This window comes from Gorilla gorilla, chromosome Y, assembly GCF_029281585.2.
Source record: "Gorilla gorilla gorilla isolate KB3781 chromosome Y, NHGRI_mGorGor1-v2.1_pri, whole genome shotgun sequence".
In the NCBI taxonomy this organism is placed as follows: Eukaryota; Metazoa; Chordata; class Mammalia; order Primates; family Hominidae; genus Gorilla; species Gorilla gorilla.
The window spans coordinates 19,342,478-19,362,533 of NC_073248.2; the positions used below are offsets into that span (position 1 = coordinate 19,342,478).

General features: G+C 37.4%; 1 protein-coding gene and 1 pseudogene across 1 annotated transcript; one reads left to right on the plus strand and one right to left on the minus strand.

The window, feature by feature from the left end:
• LOC129530205 (centriole and centriolar satellite protein OFD1-like) overlaps positions 1–20,056 on the plus strand; it is an 812,440-nt pseudogene that overhangs the window by 122,075 nt on the left and 670,309 nt on the right.
• Positions 4,443–6,869, minus strand: LOC129530247 (testis-specific chromodomain protein Y 1-like). Its single transcript, XM_055377109.1, is given in 3 exon segments — positions 4,443–4,487; positions 4,490–4,520; positions 4,956–6,869. Coding segments are annotated over 3 exon segments (1,671 nt in total). The 5' UTR covers positions 6,551–6,869.

Genomic DNA, 20,056 nt, shown 5'->3' on the forward strand with positions numbered 1-20,056 from the left:
ATAAAAAGATAGGATATTCCTTGTTTTTGCATTCCTCTTGTCTTTTCTGAGTCTGGTGACTGACATAGGTGTCCCACATGGATGCAAGCTAAACCTTCACCCACAGTTCTAGGGGATCTAGACAGCAGGACAAGTAACGTTTTCCTGCACAGGCTTTAGCTCTCTACTGGTGACTCTTGGTTGATTTCTTAAGCCTACTCAACCCAGAAGATACCCAGAGTAACTTGGGACCCTAAAAAAAAAGATTATATAGTCATTGGATTCTAGCAAGACACTTGTATAGAGTAAGAATTTTAATACTATTTATGGCTTCCCTTGCTATGGCTTAGAAAAAATACTGAAATTGCAGGAAATAAGATCGATTGACTTTGAAACATAAAATTCTCTGTTAGTTTAAATGTCAGTGCTGCTGGAGGAAGAAGGTGTGCCTCAAAACAAGTAAAGCTTGTATGGCTGGCTTTCATAAGACAGCACTTAGCTAAAATATGTCTCTCAAAGACACCTTCTTTCTGATTATTGAAAGTGGAAATTTTCTGTTTACTGATAGGGCACAGAGTTAGAGAGATCTAGCAGGGAGAGGAATTAAAATCCAAGGGTTTTGTGCAAAGTACGGACAAGGCTTCCCCAAGAGAAAAACCTCATTTCATTAAGTTTCATTTTAAGTTCTCAAATATTCCATGAAAATGCTGAATCCCAGGTTTATATAGTCAAAACTTAGAAAGGGAAGGTTAATGCTCTATCACCTGTCCCCACATTATGTGTCTCTGCAGAAAAAAGAAGATGTGTCTCACAAAGAAACTGTTTAGATATATATGGCTGTGCTGAGCTTTTTAAAGAGAAATAACCCACTAAACACGGAAAATTTATTTGAATGTATGCCATTCCCTACAGTGTCATGAATGTCTATCATCGGCGTACAAAAAGACCCTTATCAAATAAAAATTTCTAGACCACAATTTTGAATTCTTCCTCTTTTGAAAGAAAAAAAATAGCAACTCTTTGAATTATATTTCTACTGACTGACTTTTACCAGTAAGCTTGTATCTCCAGGTCTCAACATTGCATACAAAGAAGAAATAGGAGGCATTAGCCACACAATGACAAAAAAACAAATAAACAAAATGCCACCGAAAAGCCTGGAATTTTTGGTGGCAACACTCTGATGGGCTGTCAGAAACGAGTTAGTTTTGAGGCCTTCACGTAACACCGTGGTATAGTCTTAACCAGAAATCTTCAATTAACTTAGATATCCTTTCAGTCCTATGTGACAGCTGGATCCTCTCTGAAAGAAAACAGTTGGAACAGAGGCAACATTTTCAACAGTGGAGGGTGAAAGGAGACTGCCAGTGTGTCTCCCAGAATCCCTTTCTCCTAAGCTTTGTAAGAATGGCAGGCAATCCATTGGATGTTACCTGGCACTGGCCCAGAGCTTTGTTTGCTCTCCAGAAATTAAAAAAAGAAAAAAACAAATAACAAAAACAAACAAACAAAAACTGAGAACAAGCTGCAGATATGAAAGCAAATAGAGGACAAGCTGAAGATATGAATGTAAATAGTTTGGAATGGCACCCCTATTCACTTTTTTTTCTAATGGATTCTCTGTCACTTAAACTGGAGTCCAGTTGCATGATCTTGGCTAACTGCAAGCTCCATTTCCCGGGTTTATGCCATTCTCCTGCCTTAGCCTACCAAGTAGCTGTCACTAAAGGTGCCCACCACCACACCCTGCTAATTTTTTGTATTTTTGGTAGACTTCATGGGGGCTTCACCATGTTAGCCAGGATGATCTCGATCTTGATCTCCTCCTGATCTTCCTGCATTGGCCACCCAAAGTGCTTCAATAACAGTCATGAGCCACCATGCCCAGCCCCTATTGACCTTTTTAATTAAGGCCTTTCCAAGTCCATGAACCAAAAACAAACCTTGCTGTCCCCCAGTGAACCACAATGTATCAGTCTCTCATTTTTAGGTGACACACAGATCTTTTTAATCTCAAGAAAATTAAAAATTAGGAATGCAAAAGGCGAGATGACAATAAATGTTTAATATGTTAACTTCTGGTGGAGTAGAGTCAGTTGCCCACTTTGAGAAAGAGTCCGATATTTTTATGGACTCAGAAGGAAGAAAAGGTACTAACTAGTTTTGAAGAAAGCACTTCTCATCTTTTCTGGGTCCTTGTGCCTGGAACTATTAATGGCTGATGTAATGACTCAGCTTGGCTCAGGAACTTGGCCCTGAGCCACACAAGAGCTAAAGGGAAAGCATGGCCCAGGACCTTGGCCTGGGACCAGAGTCTTAAATGATAATTTACGGAAATTTGGCTCGGAGTCTGAAGCATGTTTAGTAATATAAGGTACCCTTTGTAACACATTGGAGTCCAATATGTACATGTTCTAAAAAAGAGAGAGACTATTTCCTGGAAGCACTCTGGTTACACAAAAGACACAACATTTTAATGCGGGGTCTTGTTTGTTTGTTTTTATCTGAGTAGCTGTGGGCATATCTTAAGCACACACACACACACAAAGTTGGGCTTTTTAAAAAAAATTATTTGCTTGGGCCACAGGATTGTGCAGGATTCTTAAATTTGTGTCTGCAGCCTGATATTTCAGGCTGTTTCTCTGCTTGCAGAAATTTTACCAATAATCCACCACAACTGTGTAGCTTTTCTTTGTCAATACTATTGGAGACCTAGATAGTTTCTGAGAGTCAAAAGCACATTGTTTGAAATTTCCTATGTGCAAGGATTTTTGCCCTGTGAAACAACCCACATCTTTGTAAATACTGTAAAATTGTTCCTGCTTTCTTAGCAGTCATATCAGAAAAGCCCACAAGAAACAACTCCCAAACGTCAGAGAAACATTCTCCCTGGAAACACTCAAAACCGCATTTGTTACCACAGGCTTTCTCATCTTCTTGATGCAGAGAATCTTTTAGTCACATCATCATCAGCTTTTCCAGTTTTTACATCCAACCCTCCACGTTCCTTACTACCCCTACAGGAAATGCCCAATGAATGAGGTGCCAGTAAAGTGCAAGTTTCTTTTTCATTGCAGTACCTTAAACAAATAAAGTAAGACCTGGGGAAGTTTTCTGATACATCAATAAATATATAGAGCCTTTCTAATATCTAGCCCTTTTTTTGATCTTAAATGGGAAGATGTTACGTTATTGCTAAGCCAAAATCTTACTGCTTCTGACAAATAGCCCTACAGTCAACAGAAAGATGCTGGGCCAAAATGCATTTCTTCTATAGCATGCCATAGTAAATAAAAAGCAGTCAAAGAGAGAAAGAGTGAAGAAAAGACAAGATGCTAATTTCCAGTAGAAAGAGAGACAGAGCCCTTTGAAAACCCTAATTTAAGTCATAGTGATCCCACAGATAAGAAAAAAAAGCAAAAAGTAAAAAGAAAGCAGGACATTTGACCTTTAGATACCCCAGCTCTAAACCTTTCCCATGCCAGGGCTAGGATGACATCTTTGGGTCTTTGCATTTTCTGGCATTTCTTGTTTTGTGGATGCCACTGCATTCTTCAGTGCCTGCAGCAGAGAAAGCTTGTGGTATGCCTGATTCACCTAAAGATTTGCAGGGAGCTGTCACCTGTACCAGCACCTGACCTGCTTACCTCATCACAGATAACAGGCAAAGCTGTGTGCAGTGGCTGGACTCAACCAACACTCACTCATGCATCTGCCTCCATTCTGTGCCTGGTGCATCCATAGCAAAACGAAACCTAAACCCATAGTTTGAGCTGAGTGCAGCCTGTAAGATGGGTTCATAAAATTAGAAAAGCAGGCTCAAGGGAAACTTGCACAAAGGTGCCATCATCCACAGAGATTCTTGGCTGGTGAAGTGACACCCTAGAGATCTTGTGACAAAGATGACATTCATCACCAGTGGCCAGTGGATTATTCAGTTATGCCTATGTAATGGAGCCTCGATAAAAACCAACAAGACAGGGTTCATAGAGCTTTTGCATAACTGAGCACGTACAGTGTTCTAGAAAATGGTGTGTTCCTAAAAAGAGACACTGATAATTGTAAAGGTCATACAAAGTGTAGGGGTGTTTGTTTTGAAAGAAGTTTCAGCCTTTAATAATGTGTCCAGAATTTTAACTTATTAACTAGAACATACACTAAGGTAACCTAAATCTGCACATTCCACACATTAGAACCTGGATATTTCCACCAAAATCATTCCATAATTCACTAATGTGGTGTAACAAGTTTTACTTTAGAGCAATAAAGTTTTCTTTTGTTAACTGGGTAAGAACTAGACATTTATAAAGGAAAAGAAAATCAAGTGATATCTCACCACCAATTCTAGTGATGTGTTCAGTTTAGGAGAATGATCATCAGTGGATTTTGTGCCATAAGTATTTATTCTAAAAGATAAGTCTTTTATAATTGTGTGTCTCTGAAGCGTTTGTGCCACTGTAAAGTCAAGGGCACCATCTCTGATAGTTCTGTGTCTTTCTGGGAGGGAAGCTAAGGCTGCTTTATATCCCAATAGAGGTATTCTAGGATATAAAAATAAGAAAAAATCAACATTCTTACAGGATTCTCTGTCATAAACATCTAATAAAACACAACTCTGGTCTTATATATAGTAGTAGCCATAGATACATATTAGAGCTTGCAAGAAGAGTCTAGTACCCAACAGTCTGTTTTTATATTTGGGCTTAGGTGTGCATAAAATAATCACATTTGGGCAAAGAAGCTGTTTTGTTACTCCTTGTAAAGCTACAGTGCTTAAAAATGATGTGATAATTTAAATACATAGCTTGGACATTTCCAGTTCTGTTTCCAAGCCTTAGCTATGGGTGAAATTGTTTTGGGCTATGAAGATGGATTAGGGCATCTTGCAACTCATGGTGCATTTGTTGCCCCTTAGTTCTTGTGTGCTGAGCAGACAGACTGACAATCAAAACTCATCAATTTTATTTTCAACGTACTTTAACATGGATTCTATCCCTTGGGCTGAGCTCCAGATCTTCCTCAGCACCTCACACTCTCTCTCATTGGCCTGTTCCAACTCCAACTTAATATTACAGCGAACAAGGGCCTTACATTCTTCCAGTACAATTGGATTGTATGAGGCAAGCTCCTTAATTTGAATCATAACCTCTTGGGTGAAAGTTCCAGTCAAAAATACCTGAGAGACCAGGCCTTTGGCGCATGCCTCCCGTGCTGTCAGCTTTCGCCCAGCAATTAACATTTCATTGGCAGATGCTTTACCCATCATTTTGGGGAATGTAATAGAAGAACAGCCATCTGGACTCTGTCCAAAGGTCGTATAAGGGGTTTGGAACCAAGCCTTTTCATTAGCCCACACGAGATCACAAAGAGGCAGGATGGATGCACCTAGTCCAATGGCAGGGCCATTGACTGATACAACAATAGGCTTTTTAAATTGAATAAAAGTATTCACAAAGTTCTTGATGGTGTCCACCATTTCAAGGCTTGCTCTGTTTCTGTCATTCCTTAAGTGTTTCACAAAGTACCCAAAATCAAGACCGCAGCAAAAGACACTTCCAGCTGCACTGAACAGCACGAGCTTGCTGTCATCTGCAGCAGCACTATTCAGAGCATTAACCATTTCTTTAATTACTTCTGTATTCAGTGCATTTTTTTCTGTCGATCTAGTTGATAGCACTATCTGGGTGAATCCATCCTCTTTCTTCACTATAATGTCTCTGTATGTGCTGGCACTTTCTGTTAGCCTTATGGTGAAGTGCATCTTCTTGACAAAAGGCTGGTCTCTGCTGTCATCAGTAATATTTCTTTGCCCACCTTTCACTCTTGGAACTGAGGTATGCATGTCTGTTGTCCCATTGGCTGCTAATGGGTCTATTAATACCACTATACCTTTTCGGGTAGCTGAACCTGTGGCCATGGAAGCAGTAACTGAGCCAGACATCTGCGACATTAGTGGGTGTATCTGAGTCTTGTTCTGTATTCCAGTCTGTTCTGCACCAGGACGTGACAAAGGGTCCCGGAGGAGTTTCCCTTCTGTCACCTTGAAGACCACCGTGTCCTGCTGATCTGCTGCAATAGGGTCCAGTTTCTCAAGTTTCTGAAAGCCACTCACAGTTTTCTTGTGGTTAAAGGGGCTGTCAGGTGCAAGGGTCTCGATAGTTGAATTTATTATCTCCATATTCTTTGTGTCGGAGAGAGTTGAAGCTGACTTTCTCCTAACGTTCTTGCTGGCAGCAAATAACTTGCGGTTTTTGGACCTGTGGTGTTTATCAGTCACTAGCGTTTTAGGGGAGTTCTTAGAATAGTTTGCTTTTGTAGATCTGGAAGTTCTTCTTCTGGCATTGTTTGAAAAAATTCTACTGGTTGTAGTCCATGTCAGTTTTTTCTGTTTTTCAGTCTGTCGTCTATTAAAATCATGTACGCATTTTTCACAGTTCATGAGGTGCTGCTCTGGTTCCCAAGTGTCATCCTGTTTGTCATAACCTTTCCACCGAACCAAATACTGTGTATTCCCATTTTTATCCTGTCTTTTGTCAACAATAGTTTCAACCTCAAACTCCTGGGAAGCCATGAGGAAAGACACGGGATTGGAACAGTTGCTGTGCCACCTTTGTTTCAGTTGCGTCTCCACATAGACACTTCTTTCTGCCTCCAGCTCTTCACCAGGTTCTGTGTATGGATGAACCTCTTCTATTTTGTCACCACTGGTGTAGTGAAAATTGTGCGAAATAGCAGCTATGCCATGTGCCTGAACCTCTCCACACTTACTGCCTGGTGGGACAGCTTGGGCGGCGGTGCATGACAGCTTGCCCAGTAGCCTCAGGTGAGAGTAGCTAAATCCACAGCCCCAACCCTCTGGTGTAGTACAGAAAGCTTTCTTCCTGCCTGTTACTCTTTTGTGTTTCTTTGTTTAATTGTGGTTGCTATGACGATTATATGGAACATTCTAATGTTATAACATTTTTAAAGTTACACTAGCTTACCTTCAGTAACATAAAAAACCTTTACTCCTGTATAATGTACCTCCATTATTTCACTTACCGAGTTCTCAAAATTATACCTTTATTCATTTTATGACAAAAACACAAATTAGTGGTATTTTTTTATTAAATATATTTGTGCTTTAAGTTATGTGGAGAACAAACTGTGGAGGTGCACATTGTTGATTGTTCTTTTCGTTTTGTTTTGTTTTGTTTTGAGATGGAGTCTCGCCCTGTCAACCAGGCTGGAGTGCAGTGGTGCAATCTTGGCTCACTACAAGCTCCGCCTCCCGAATTCGCGCCATTCTCCTGTCTCAGCCTCCCGAGTAGCTGAGACTACAGGCACCTGCCACCTGGCCCGGCGAATTTTTTGTATTTCTAGTAGAGATGGGGTTTCACCGTGCTAGCCAGGATTGTCTCGATCTCGTGACCTCGTGATCCACGCACCTCAGCCTCCCAAAATGCTGGGATTACAGGTGTGAGCCAATGCGCCCGGCCAAATTTTTTATCTTACATATTTGTTCATGTATTTATCTTTACCTTAATCTTTGTTTGTTCATACTGCTTTTGAGTGTCTGTCCATTCTACCCTGAAGTACTCCATAAGACATTTCTTAAAGGGTAGTCTACTTGTAAAAGGTGCCAGTTTTTATACAGGAATGTCATAATTTGTCCCTCACCTTTGATGGACAGTTTGGTGGATCATAATGTTTAGGCTTGACAGTTTTTTCTGACATCACTTGGAATATATTAGGCTACTGCTTTCTATCGTTTTAGTTTTCCGATAAGAAGTCTACTGCTTTTCAGTGGTTATTCAGATAAGCGATCCACTGGTTATTTTTAGGGTCCCTTTTACATGACTAGCTACTTCCCCTGCTTCCCTTGAAAATCCTCAAGATTCTCTTTGTATTTATTTTAGACAGTTTAATTATCAGGTAAGTTTGTGTTTGCTTCTTTGAGTTTTTGTTACTTGGAGTCTGTTGAGCTCCTTGGGTGCTTACTTACTGTCTTAAATTGTTGCATTCTTTATGACTGTGTTGTTAAATAGTATCCATGATTTTTTGTCTCTTCCTTGGAACTTCCAAAATGCATATGTACGGCTGCTTGATGGTGTCCCTCAGGTTTCTAGGCTGTATAAATCTGCCTTGCCCCTTTTCAGACCCCATTGGTGACCACTATATGGTTGACTGACCCCAAGGGTGTGTATCACAGTGTGGGGAGAGTGTGTCAGTTGGTCTCGCAAGGCTGATGCATCCCAGAGCTCAATTCCCAGACTTCAATCATTGCAGTCTCATTAGTGCACTACAATCTAGAAATCTCTAATTGTGAGGTATCACACAGAGTTCCTTGTCTCATGGCCAAGAAAATTAAGGAGGATGGGTGCAAAAAGGCTGAATCAAAACTTTTATAAGTGAAAGTAAAAAACTCTTCACAGTGGGGGTGGCATGTGAGTGGTTTACCTACTATGAGGCTGTGCATTATGGTTTCTAAGGGCAGAGAAGTAAAGAAATGTGCTTAGTGTTCTTGGAGTAGACATTATTCGGCTTGGCCCTGAAACTTGGCCTTGGGTTCGTCTGGAGCTGAAGTGATGATTTGTAGAAGCTACAAGGCTCAGCATTGGAACTTGGCCCTGGACCAAGAAGGAGCTGAAGTGACAGCTTGGCCTGAGACCTTGGCCTTGGATCAATCAAGGGATGAAGTAATGTCAGATGGCCACAATAATTAAGGAGGCTGGATGATGCAAAGTTCAAGTAGGAACTAAAGTAACACAACAGCCATCTGGACTCTGTCCAGATGTCATATAAGGGGTTTGAAACCAAGGCTTTTCACTAGCTCAGAAGAAATCACAAAGAGGCAGTGTGGATGCACCTATTCCAAAGGATGGGCCACTGACTGATACAAAAATAGGCTTTTAAAATTGATTGAAAGTATTCACAAAGTTCTTGATGGTGTTCACCATCTCAAGGCTTGTTCTGTTTCTGTCCTTCCTTAAATACTTCAGAAAGTACCCCAAATCGAGACCACAGCAAAAGACACTTCCAGCTGCACTGAACAGCACAAGCTTGCTGCCACCCACAGCAGCCCTATTCAGAGCACTAACCATTTCTTTAATTATTTCTATATTCAGTACATTTTTTATGTCCATCTGGTTTATAGCAACATCTGGGTGAATCTGTCCTCTTTCGTCACTGCAATATCACGGTATGTGCTGGCACTTTCTGCTAGGCCTATGATGAGGTACATCTTCTGGATAAAAAGCTGGTCTCTGACACTGTCAGTAACATTTCTTTGCCCAACTTTCACTCTTGCAACTAATGTATGCACATCTGTTTTTCCATTGGCTGCCGATTGGCCCATTAATACCACTATACCTTTTTTGGTAGCTGAGTCTGCAGCCATGGAAGCCATAACTGAGCCAGACCTCTGAGAAAATAGTGGGTGAATCTGGGTCTTGCTCTCTATTCCACACTGTCCTGCCCTGGGATCTGATAAAGCCCTGATGATCTTCCCTTCCTCCTCCTTGAAGACCACTGTATCCTGCTGATCTGCTGCAATAGGGTCCAGATTCTAGAGTTCCTGAATGCTACTCACTGTGTTCTTGTTGTTAAAAGGGTTGTAAGGGGCAAGTGTCTTTCTTGATAGTTGAACACAGTAGCTCCATATTCTTTGGGTCGGACAGAGGTGACCCTGGATTACTGCTAACATTCTGGCTGGCAGAACGCAACTGGCTGCTTTTGAATTTGTGGTGTTGGCCAGACACTAGCGTTTTAGGAGTATTCTTAGAAAAGTTGGGCTTGATAGACATAGAAGTTCATCTTCTGGTATTGTTTGAAAAAGTTCTCGTTGTTCTGGTCCATGCCACTTTTTTACTTTTTCTGTTTTTCAGTCTGTCATCTGTTAAAGTCATGTATACATTTTTGACCAGTACTGCTCTGGTTCCCAAGTGTCATATTGTTTCTTCTTAACCTTTCCAACACCAAAATTTTTTTGTTTGTTTGTTTGTTTTGTTTTGTTTTGTTTTGTTTTGTTTTTTTTTTTAGACAAAGTCTTGAGCTATCACCCAGGCAGGAGTACAGTGGCACAACTGCACAATCTCGGCTCACTGCAACCTCCACCTCCTGGGTTCATGCGATTCTCCTGCCTCAGCCTCCCGGGTAGCTGAGATTACAGGGGCCTGCCACCACGCCTGGCTAACTTTATGATTTTTAGCAGAAAGAGGTTTTCACTGTATTAGCCAGAATGGTCTCCATCTCCTGAACTCGTAATCTGCCCGCCTCAGCCTTGCAAAGTGCTGGGATTACAGGCATGAGCCACTGTGCCTGGCCTCTGTCTTTCCATTTTTGTCTCATCTTTTGTCAACAATAGTTTCAACCTCAAACTCCTGGAAAGCCAGGAAGAAAGACACAGGATTGGAGCAGTTGCTGTGCCAAATTTGTTCCGTTTGCGTCTCCACATAGCCACTTCTTTCTGCCTCCAGTTCTTTACCAGGTTCTGCGTATGGATGAGCCTATTCTATTTCATCACCACTGATGTAGTGAAAATTGTTTGAAATACCTGCTATGCTATGGGCTTTAGGCTCTCCACACTTACGCCCTGGTGGGAAAGCTTGGGCTTTGTCTCATGGTGCATGATAACTGGCTTAGTAGCCTCAAGTGAGAGTAGCTAAATCCACATCTCTTACTCTCTGGTGTAGTACAGAAAGCTTTCTACCTGTCTGTTACTCTTTTTCTTTTTTAATTGTCATTGATACTGTGATTACATTGAATATTCTAAAGGTATTCCACTTTTAAAGTTATACTAGCTGACTTTCAATAACACACGAATCCCTTAACCCTGTATAACTGCACCCCCATGATTTCCTTATTGAGTTCTCAAACTGATACCTTTATGCATTGTATGTCAAAAACGCAAGTTAGTGATAGTATTTTTGTTAAATATATTTGTGTTTTAAATTGCATGGGAAACACATTGTGGAGGTGTACACTGTTATTCTTTATGTTTTATAATAGCTTATATATTTATCTTTACCTTAATACATATTCATTCATACTGCTCTTTATTATCTGTTCATTTTACCGTGAAGTATCCCATAAGGCATTTTTTAAAAAGATAGTCTACTGGTAAAATGTCCCAGCTTTTATCTGGAAACGTCATAATTTCTCCCTCACTTATAAGGGACAATATTTTGAACATAAGATTTCTGTTCAAAAGTTTTTTCTCACATCATTTGGAATATGTTAATCTATTGCTTTCTGTCCTCTGAGTTTTCAGATAAGATATCTGCTAATTATTTTTGAGGGTTACTAGCCAGTAACATAACTAACCACTTCTTTTGTTGCTTTCAGGATTTTCTCTGTCTTTCTTTTGAAGAGTTTAATTATCATATAATTTGAGTTTGTTTATTTGAGTTTCTCTTACTTGGAGTTTGTTGCCTTTGACATTCTTTAACATTATTGTTTCTAAATAGTCTTCCCGATTCTTTTTCTCATCCTTTGAACTTCCAGTATGCGTAATATGGCTTCTTGATAGCGTTCCATGGCATTTTAGGCTTTATTCCCATTGCTTTATACTTTTTCTATCATTTCCTAACTTAATTATGTCAACACCCTTTCTTTGGTTTGCTGATAGTTTGTTCTTCCCCCAGCTCAAGTCTGCTTTTAAATATCTGTAGTGAATATTTTTTTCTTTTTATCCCTAGGCTTTTTTAGGTTTCAAAATAATTTTACTTTTTTATTAATTTTTGTTCATAATTTTTGTGGTTCTTTTGTTTCTTCTATTAGCTTACTGTGAAACTTAATTTTAAATGTTGTGTTTCTGTAAGATCACCATTTGGGCTGTCTAAAAAAAGTTTCAGACCATAGTTTTTTTTTACGTCTTAAAATGAGCCATACTTCTCTGCTTCACTCTGTGGTTTATCTCTAGACTTTTTTAGGTTTTAAAATAATTTTACTCTTTTGATTAATAATTTTTGTCCGTAATTGTTTGTGCTTCTTTTGTTCATTCTATTAGCTTATTATGTAGCTTAATTTTAAATATTATATTTTAGTAAGGCTGCCATTTGGGCTGTCAAAAAAAGCTTATTTTCTCGTAATTATTTTGTAGTTGTTATTAAAATGAGCCATACTTCTCTGTTTCACTCTGTGGTTTGTGATTTTGCTGGTGCTGAAAAAGAGCATTTAAATTTTAAAGTGCTGTAACATTGAAAATAAGATTTTCTACTTCTATGGGTTGGTAGAGTTTTGTTTACTCATTAAAAAGGCTCTTTCTCTCCTGTAAATCAGCTGTACTGAGCTTCGTCTTGGGTCTCTTTTGAGGCACATTGTTTTGGGGCACATATCATTAAAACCACAATTCATTATATATATATATATATGTGTGTGTGTTTGTGTGTGTATATATATATATATGATTAATTTTGAATGTTTTAGTCTACAAATGTCTTAAGAGCAAAAGAAGAACAATCAGGAAAAAATATTTTCACTTTTTAAATCTACTGAAAGTTGGTTGCACAGAGGGACAAAGAGCCTGCATAATATTTGGGGAATATAATAATGACTATTCACCTCTGTCGGGACCTCCATAAGCAGAAGCAGCAATCGGCAAATGAGTCCTCCTGAGATTTGGAGGACAGGGTCCTTTCTGTTTGCCATGGCTCTTGTAAGCTGCTCCAGAAATATTTGCAAGGCAGCATCCCACAGTGGTGGTGATTAAAGAATAAGTAGCTGCTGTTGATCTGTGCTACAAAATTGATAAAATTTAATTTTTATTTACTTTACAAATCTTTTTTTGGAAGCTGTAAACCTTCAGGTAGACTCGGAATTCTATAGTAATTGCATCATACTAATCCTGCCACTGCACCCATTGTATAGTTGAAGAGACGGATATACAGTGATCCCTTGTGCATTGCAGAACTTTCCCAGAATCTAGTATTATTTTACTTTGACCTATTTGTCTTTGCACCTAAAGTATGCCTTGCATAGAAGTCACAAAAGTGACTCCTTCGTTTAAGGGTACACTTGCAACAGTGTGTGCCTTTTTAAGCAAGAGCTCACATTTACAGTTCTTACAAGTAAAATATTACGTACTCTGACATTGACTTACATGTTTTCTATATGCTCTTTCTCTTGCTTGATCCTCAATTTCTTTTTTGCTCATTTAAAAAATCTGGATAATTTTTAAAAACTGCTGTTGTATTTTTCATATTACTATTAGGTGTACTTGGGATTTCAATTATTATTGAAAAAGTAAAATAGCCTACTATGAAGAATACTAACTTGTGTGAATAATTTAATGTTTAAGGTCAGCAGTATAAAAATATGCTGCTCTTGTAGTTTTCCATCCTTCTCAATTTATATTACTTTCTCTGATTTTATCTGTGCACACAGATGGTTCGTTAGCAGTTAAGTTTTCCAGGGTTGAAAGAGCAATAGCATTTTGTTATAGAGAAGCTTAAGTCACAATTTCCTTTAGCTTTTCTTTATCTATATATGTTTTCTTAGTTTCATTTTACCAGTTATATATTTCAGGTTTCATAGCATTTTTCTTAAAACTTGGTTATCCCACCACCTTCTGACTCCATGGATTCAGCTGAACAATCATGTGTTTATTTTAATTGAGACCTTCTTGTACATAGCAAGTTGCTATTCCCTTTCTGCTTCTATAATTTTCTTTGTATTGGCTCTTGATTGCCTATAATGTTTTCTGATATGGCTATCACTGACTATATTGTGGTTGAAGATTTTTGTCCTCTTTCATCTTTCAGATTGTGATTTTTAAGTTCAGTAAATGTTCAGTCATTTTCGCCTTAAAAGTTTTTGGCTTCTGTTTTTCTTCATTTATATGATGCTCATAATGCACGTACCAGTATAACGCATGGTGTTCTATTTACTCTTCAGTTTTGTTTTTTTTTTTTTTCACTTTCTTTAAATTGTACTTCTCAGACTGGGTTATTTCAGTTTTTATTCCTTCAGATTGAGTGAATATTTACTTGCTCAAATCTGCAGTTAAATCCCTTTAATATCTTCAGTAGTTTTCCCATTTTTATGGGTTCTTTTATAATTTGTCTCACTGATGCTCTCAGGTTATTCTTTCATCATTTGTCCATCATTTCTCTTTAGCATTACTTAAAACTGTTGTTTTAAGTTCTTTGTCTATAAAATCTGGGACACATTTAATTCCTGCATTTAGTTTACATTGTTCAAAACTTTCCGTTTGTTTTTGTGTTTTTGGTTTTCAGAAAACTATATTTGAAATGCCATAATGTGCTAACACTGAATGTTACCTCTGTATTTGAAATGTCATAACGTGCTAACTCCGAATGCTTTTTGCTATTTCTGAAATGCAACATATTAGTTATTAAAAGCTCAGCTTACATTCCATTAGCAATTTGAATAAGAGCAATATGAAAACTATCACCTTTAAATACAGGGTATGTATTAACACTCTCCTTTAACTCTTAGGGGGGTTGTTTATAATTCTTTCCTAACATTCACTTTCTTCTGACTCTGAAGCTATAGATAAACTTGAGAGCTAAAGTATATTGTTTTACATTTTTTAAGAATGTTCCTGTCATAAGCATATACATGATTTTCTAAGTGCTTCAGTATATTAAACTGCTTTTGAATATTCAGAATTTTGCAAATACAAATCTCTCCAACTTTTGCTCCTGTTTATCCTTTGCCTAGTGTAAAAGATAACTGTATTTTTTGTACTCAGCAACTTAAACGTTCGTGACCAATTCCTGGCATTTCTGACCGAGAGTGACTTCTGAGTTAGGCAAAGGAGAAATAAATGTTTATTTTATCAAATTTTCATATATCCTCTAGAAAGACTGGAAAAAAAACACAATAATTTCACACATAAGGGTTTCTTTGCTTTTTTGAGAAGCAGGAATCAAGTCCTCATTTTGACAATGTGGATTTAAATTCTGAAAACTTCATCTGTGCCTAGGAGGTGATATGACAATCCTTAAAGAAAAAAAAAAAACTTTTCCATTTTACAATTGTCTTTCTGGATTAAATGTTTACTTGGTTTATATAAACTATTGATTTTCAGGGTCCAGACCATTTTTGATGGTTTGAAACTTTTTTTTTTTTTTGGGATGGTTTGAAACTGCCATCCCTGCCGTTTTACTTTTATTTTTATCTACGAAGCACTGAGTGTTTTCTAATTTCAGAGTTTATTGTTATTTATGAGGTTTATGTTTTGTCTCTTGTTTAAAATACTTAAAGTGAATGTTACATTTCCAATTTGCAATCCCTGGTGTTAGGTTTTTGTTTTAGTGGTCATGTTATAAAGTTTTTGTTTTTCTATTAAGTGAAATTATCAATTTTGTATAAAATGTATGAGGTAAGATTCTCTGTTATAAAGTACATTTTGGTTTTGTAAAACAAACATACAATAAGTGGCTTACAAAGTGACTTTCAAATAATTATCTAAAGAAAATAATAAGAAAATAATATAAGCATACAGCAAGATCAATAAGTAGAATGATTCCTGGTGGAAGGCTGTATAAATTGTTTTTAAAAAGTCAGCTACCTGTGGCTGCAGCAGACTGTAGAAGGGGGAAAATTATAGAGGATGAGCTCATAGACGTAAAACCCAATGATTTTCTTGGGTTTTTATAGGTCTTCAGATTTTACTTTAGATTTCACCCTAACCCTAGTTTGTGACTCAAAGTAGAATTGGTAAGGTTGTTACTAGCATCTATTGCTGAGAGGTTAGAAATGCTGCTAAATATCCTAAAATCTTGCGTCTCAGGCACCTTTGAGAAGTTAACAGTGTTGAAACATCTCTCGAGAAAATTATTTTTAAAAGCTCACATTTAGAACTCTTTGATGTTATATTTTGAAGGTTTCTTAAGTCCAAGTTTGGTTTCCGTAAGCAGAAGGATTTGAAAAAGTGTACATAAGTTCTATTGATTCAACTTAGGGTAAACATTAGTAAAGTAAGGTCAGTTCAGTTAATCAATGATTAGAAACTAAATGATATGTTTTCTATTTCTCTGCTGCTTTTCCTTCCAATTACTTTTTCAATATTTTTGTAAAACATGAATGTGAAAAAATAAAACCCTAGTCAGCCTCTGTTTTGGAGGTACCAAGGGAGAAATCTCAATGAATGGTATTTGGGAATGGAGCTAATCTTTCACACAAGTGAAAGGCATAAATAATACACATGCATACAGGTGCATTGGCACACTATATTATGGATACACATTGTGCATTCAGAAAGCACAATGTGTATCCATAATACAGTCGTGAATGATCCTAGTCATAATATAGTCATGAATGATCCTGGGATATTACAATAAGTGAGTCAAATGGAAACAAAGTTTGCAAGGATTATAGCTGGGGTTACAGGATTTTCAATTTTGCTAAAGTTGTTCAGTAGAACCAATATTCAAGTATCTCCTACTTTTAAAAAAATTATTTGATAGAAGTTTGCATAGTGGACAGCTTTAATCAGAATTATTAGTTCTTTGCCAACATAATAAAAGTATGCATTCACAAAAAATGCATATTAGAGAATAAGAGAAAATAAAAATCAATGAATGAGGAAACTGATGTAATAGGAACAATTTCTGAAAATGTTCAGATAAATCCAAAAGGAGGTGAATTTCTACAGTGGAAAATCTTTTTCATTTCAATCAAAAATTTGTTTCAGAACATTAGCAAGTAGCAGCAACATGGTAATTATCCAAATTTACACCGTTTCCTTAGTTCCAACTTAGCGCCTGAGATGTAGGCTCTGTTGCTGATGCTAGGGCCTTTTCCATGAGGCAGAACTCCTAGCCATATAGGGCTTGCTTTTTCTCTGAGGTTAATAAAATGCCATTGAACACCTAAAAGGAAAAGGCAAGTTTAATGTTGTTTGCTTAATATACTAAGGGAGAGCTCTGCTGTTTAGACACATTCTTGGAACAATGCAGAGAGTGTGAAATTGAGGCATTGACAGACATTAAGTTGTGCACAGAAGCTGGCATTATTTGTAGAAACAAAGTTGTTCAGCTAAAATTTGTAGTGAAAGAGGAATATTTATTGAAATCTGTGACTGACCTAATTTTTCAAAGTGCTGGCACTGTTTTATTATTATTACTGTTACTATCACTATTATTACCTGTAACAGCTTTTTCACTAAGGGAGTTAAGCTTTATAGATTACTTAAATTTAAACCTGAATTTGATGGGTACATTTTACAATGATTGCAGAACCACTATTTACTAAATATTTCTGAAAGTCTAAATTGTCATTTTTTTAAGAAGACATAATACACCTTTGTTTTTAAAGAAATGAAGAGTATTTACTAATTGGTAACCGTTTGTTAAATAATTACTCTGATATATGTTCTAGAGCCTTGGAAGTAAGTAAATAGGAAAATAAGTACTTTAAAGGTTTTTTTTTTTTCATAGATGCATATGGACCACTGAAACACATACGCACATGTGCATTGTGCATATAGGTCAGGATTTTTTTTTTATGGAATTAGTTTATGGCATCACCATCAAACAAGCTGACATATTAAAAGAAGGTTTACAGTTTTAATATTTATTCAAATAATGTTTTTTGATTGTATCCTAGGGATAGTGATCAGCTCAAAACCTGAAGGAAGAAGATGGGTGACTTCTCCATTTCCAACTGAGGTACCAGGTTCATCTCACTGGGAGTGCTGGGAAGTGGGGCAGGACAGTGGGTGCAGTGCATCAATTGTGACCTGAAGCAAGGTGAGGCATCACCTCACCCGGGAAGCAAAAGGGGTCAGGGAATTCCTTTTCCTAGTCAAAGAAAGGGACACCTGGAAAATCAGGTCACTCTCACCCTAGTACTGTGCTTTTCCAATGGTCTTAGCAAATGGCACACCAGAAGATGATATCCCGTGCCTGCATCAGAGGGTCCTACACTGATGGAACCTTACTCATTGCTAGCATTATTGCTATTGAATAATAGCAGATTGCTATTATTCAAGGAATTTGAATAATAGAATTTGTGTTTGGTCCCTTAATGGAAGGCATGTGCTCAGTAACTATCTCAAATTTGGCATTGCGAAAGATGTGTTCATTTTAGGAGAAAACAAAGTTTCCTTTTGGGAGAAAATACCTCGAATTGAACTAGAGTTGATGTAAAACTGTTTGTAAAATGTGCTTACGTTAAATGTGCCAGTGTTATTGATAGTACCCTTAATACTTCTAGTCTTTGGATGGAAAAGCAATAAAAGTAGAACAAGCCAAGAAACCATCTTTTCAAAGTGATGGTAGGCGGAGACCACCAGCTTCTTCGAGAAACAGAAGCCCTTCAGGAAGTCTGAGATCTGCAAGAGGAAGCAGTGGAGGAACAAGAGGGTGGCTTCCCTCACATGAAGGACACCTGGGTAATGTTTTAAAATATAAAGATGGAAGCATAGGACTGAAAGAAAATAAGTTTGAAGATATCGAAATTTCTCAATTTTTTTATTTCCTGTATGAAGAGAAAATTAGCTTATTGATAATAAGCAAACTTATTTCTAAGTACTAGAGGTGTATTATAAGAATGATTGAACTAATATCTAAAATTTGTTTTAAAATTATAATAAGTTTGCATTGAAGTAACACACATTTGAAACTGAGTTGTGTTTATGAATGCTGATTGCCTGTACTCAACCGGGTTTCTGCAGAACTCATTTATATTCATTATACCTTAGAGTTTTCTACTTTAGGGCCCAGAACTTCATGTCAGTTGTATTATCAAACTGCAATGTCATATTTAAAATTTTCCAACAGGAAAAAGTAACTCAATACTGAAGATTGATTTTACACTATTTGTTTTCTTGTGTCTACATGTGGAAACATCTGTGCAAATGTATTGCTTTGTAATTCTGATACAGAAAGTTTGTACATTGGCCTGCCATAAAGCATTTTCAAATTAAGAAATGTAGAACTTTAATTTCTGAAAAGAGTCTGTGACTCTGGAAAGGTCTAAAAACCACTGCTTCACAGATATGTAAGAATCTTTCTTTGCTGGAGGCTGAGTCACTGAAAATGATATTTATGAGTGACTTACTTAATAGAAATGAGGGGTCCGTCTGTACATATAAAAGAAAAACAAACCATATATTTAAAAAAAGGAAAAAGAAAAAACTATTGGATGGGCTGTGCGAGGTGGCTCACGCCTGTCACCTCAGCACCTGGGGAGTACAGGGCAGGTGGACCACGAGGTCAGGAGTTCCAGACCAGCCTGGCCAACATGGTGAAACCCTGTCTCTCCTAAAGATACAAAACAATTTGCCTGGGTGTGGTGGCATGCACCTGTAATCCCAGCTACTGAGGAGGCTGAGGCAGGAGAATCACAGGAACCTGGGAGGCAAAAGCTGCGGTGAGCCAAGGTTATGCCATGGCACTCCAGCCTGCGTGATAGGGCAAGAGTCCATCTGAATAAATAAATAAATAAACCTGTTGGTTAACTGGTATTTGCTCTTGACCAACCTTCAAAACTCTAACAATTAACTTGGAGTTTTAATAGTCAGACGTGTACTTAATTGGAGATTTTTTTCAAGTTGAAATTGCAGTGTTTACTCCATTTTAAGATGAATAGCTTCATGGCTATTTTATCTCCACTGATCTTGAGGGTGAGGTTCAATTATACTCTGCCACGGATGAGAATGTATATATAAATTCTAACCTGTAACACCACCCGGCAATTGGCATATATCTACATTTTTGTAGATGTATAAAAATATGTTTATATTACTGAATATGCAATTCTTAAAGACTGTTAAATCTCAGCATAATCTGAGAATCAGTGTCTCATAAGGGAATTTTAAGAATTCTATATTGTGTTAACAAATTTTAGAGACAATGTATTTTCCTGATATGTGACTTCTTGGTACTGGAAATATTTGAGTTTCTTTGAATGGAAATTAGTTTATCTTTATGATGTGCTTTGAAAATTTTTCATTACAGAATGATATAAACAGTCATTTATCATTTTTCTTTTAATATTTTTATGCATTTTATTGTTAGATATTTTAGTGATAGATTTCTGCCCCCGTTCATTCCCCATTTTTCCTTACCTCTCCTTCATACCGATATATTATGATACTTGCGTTTCTTTCTAGATTTTCTAAATG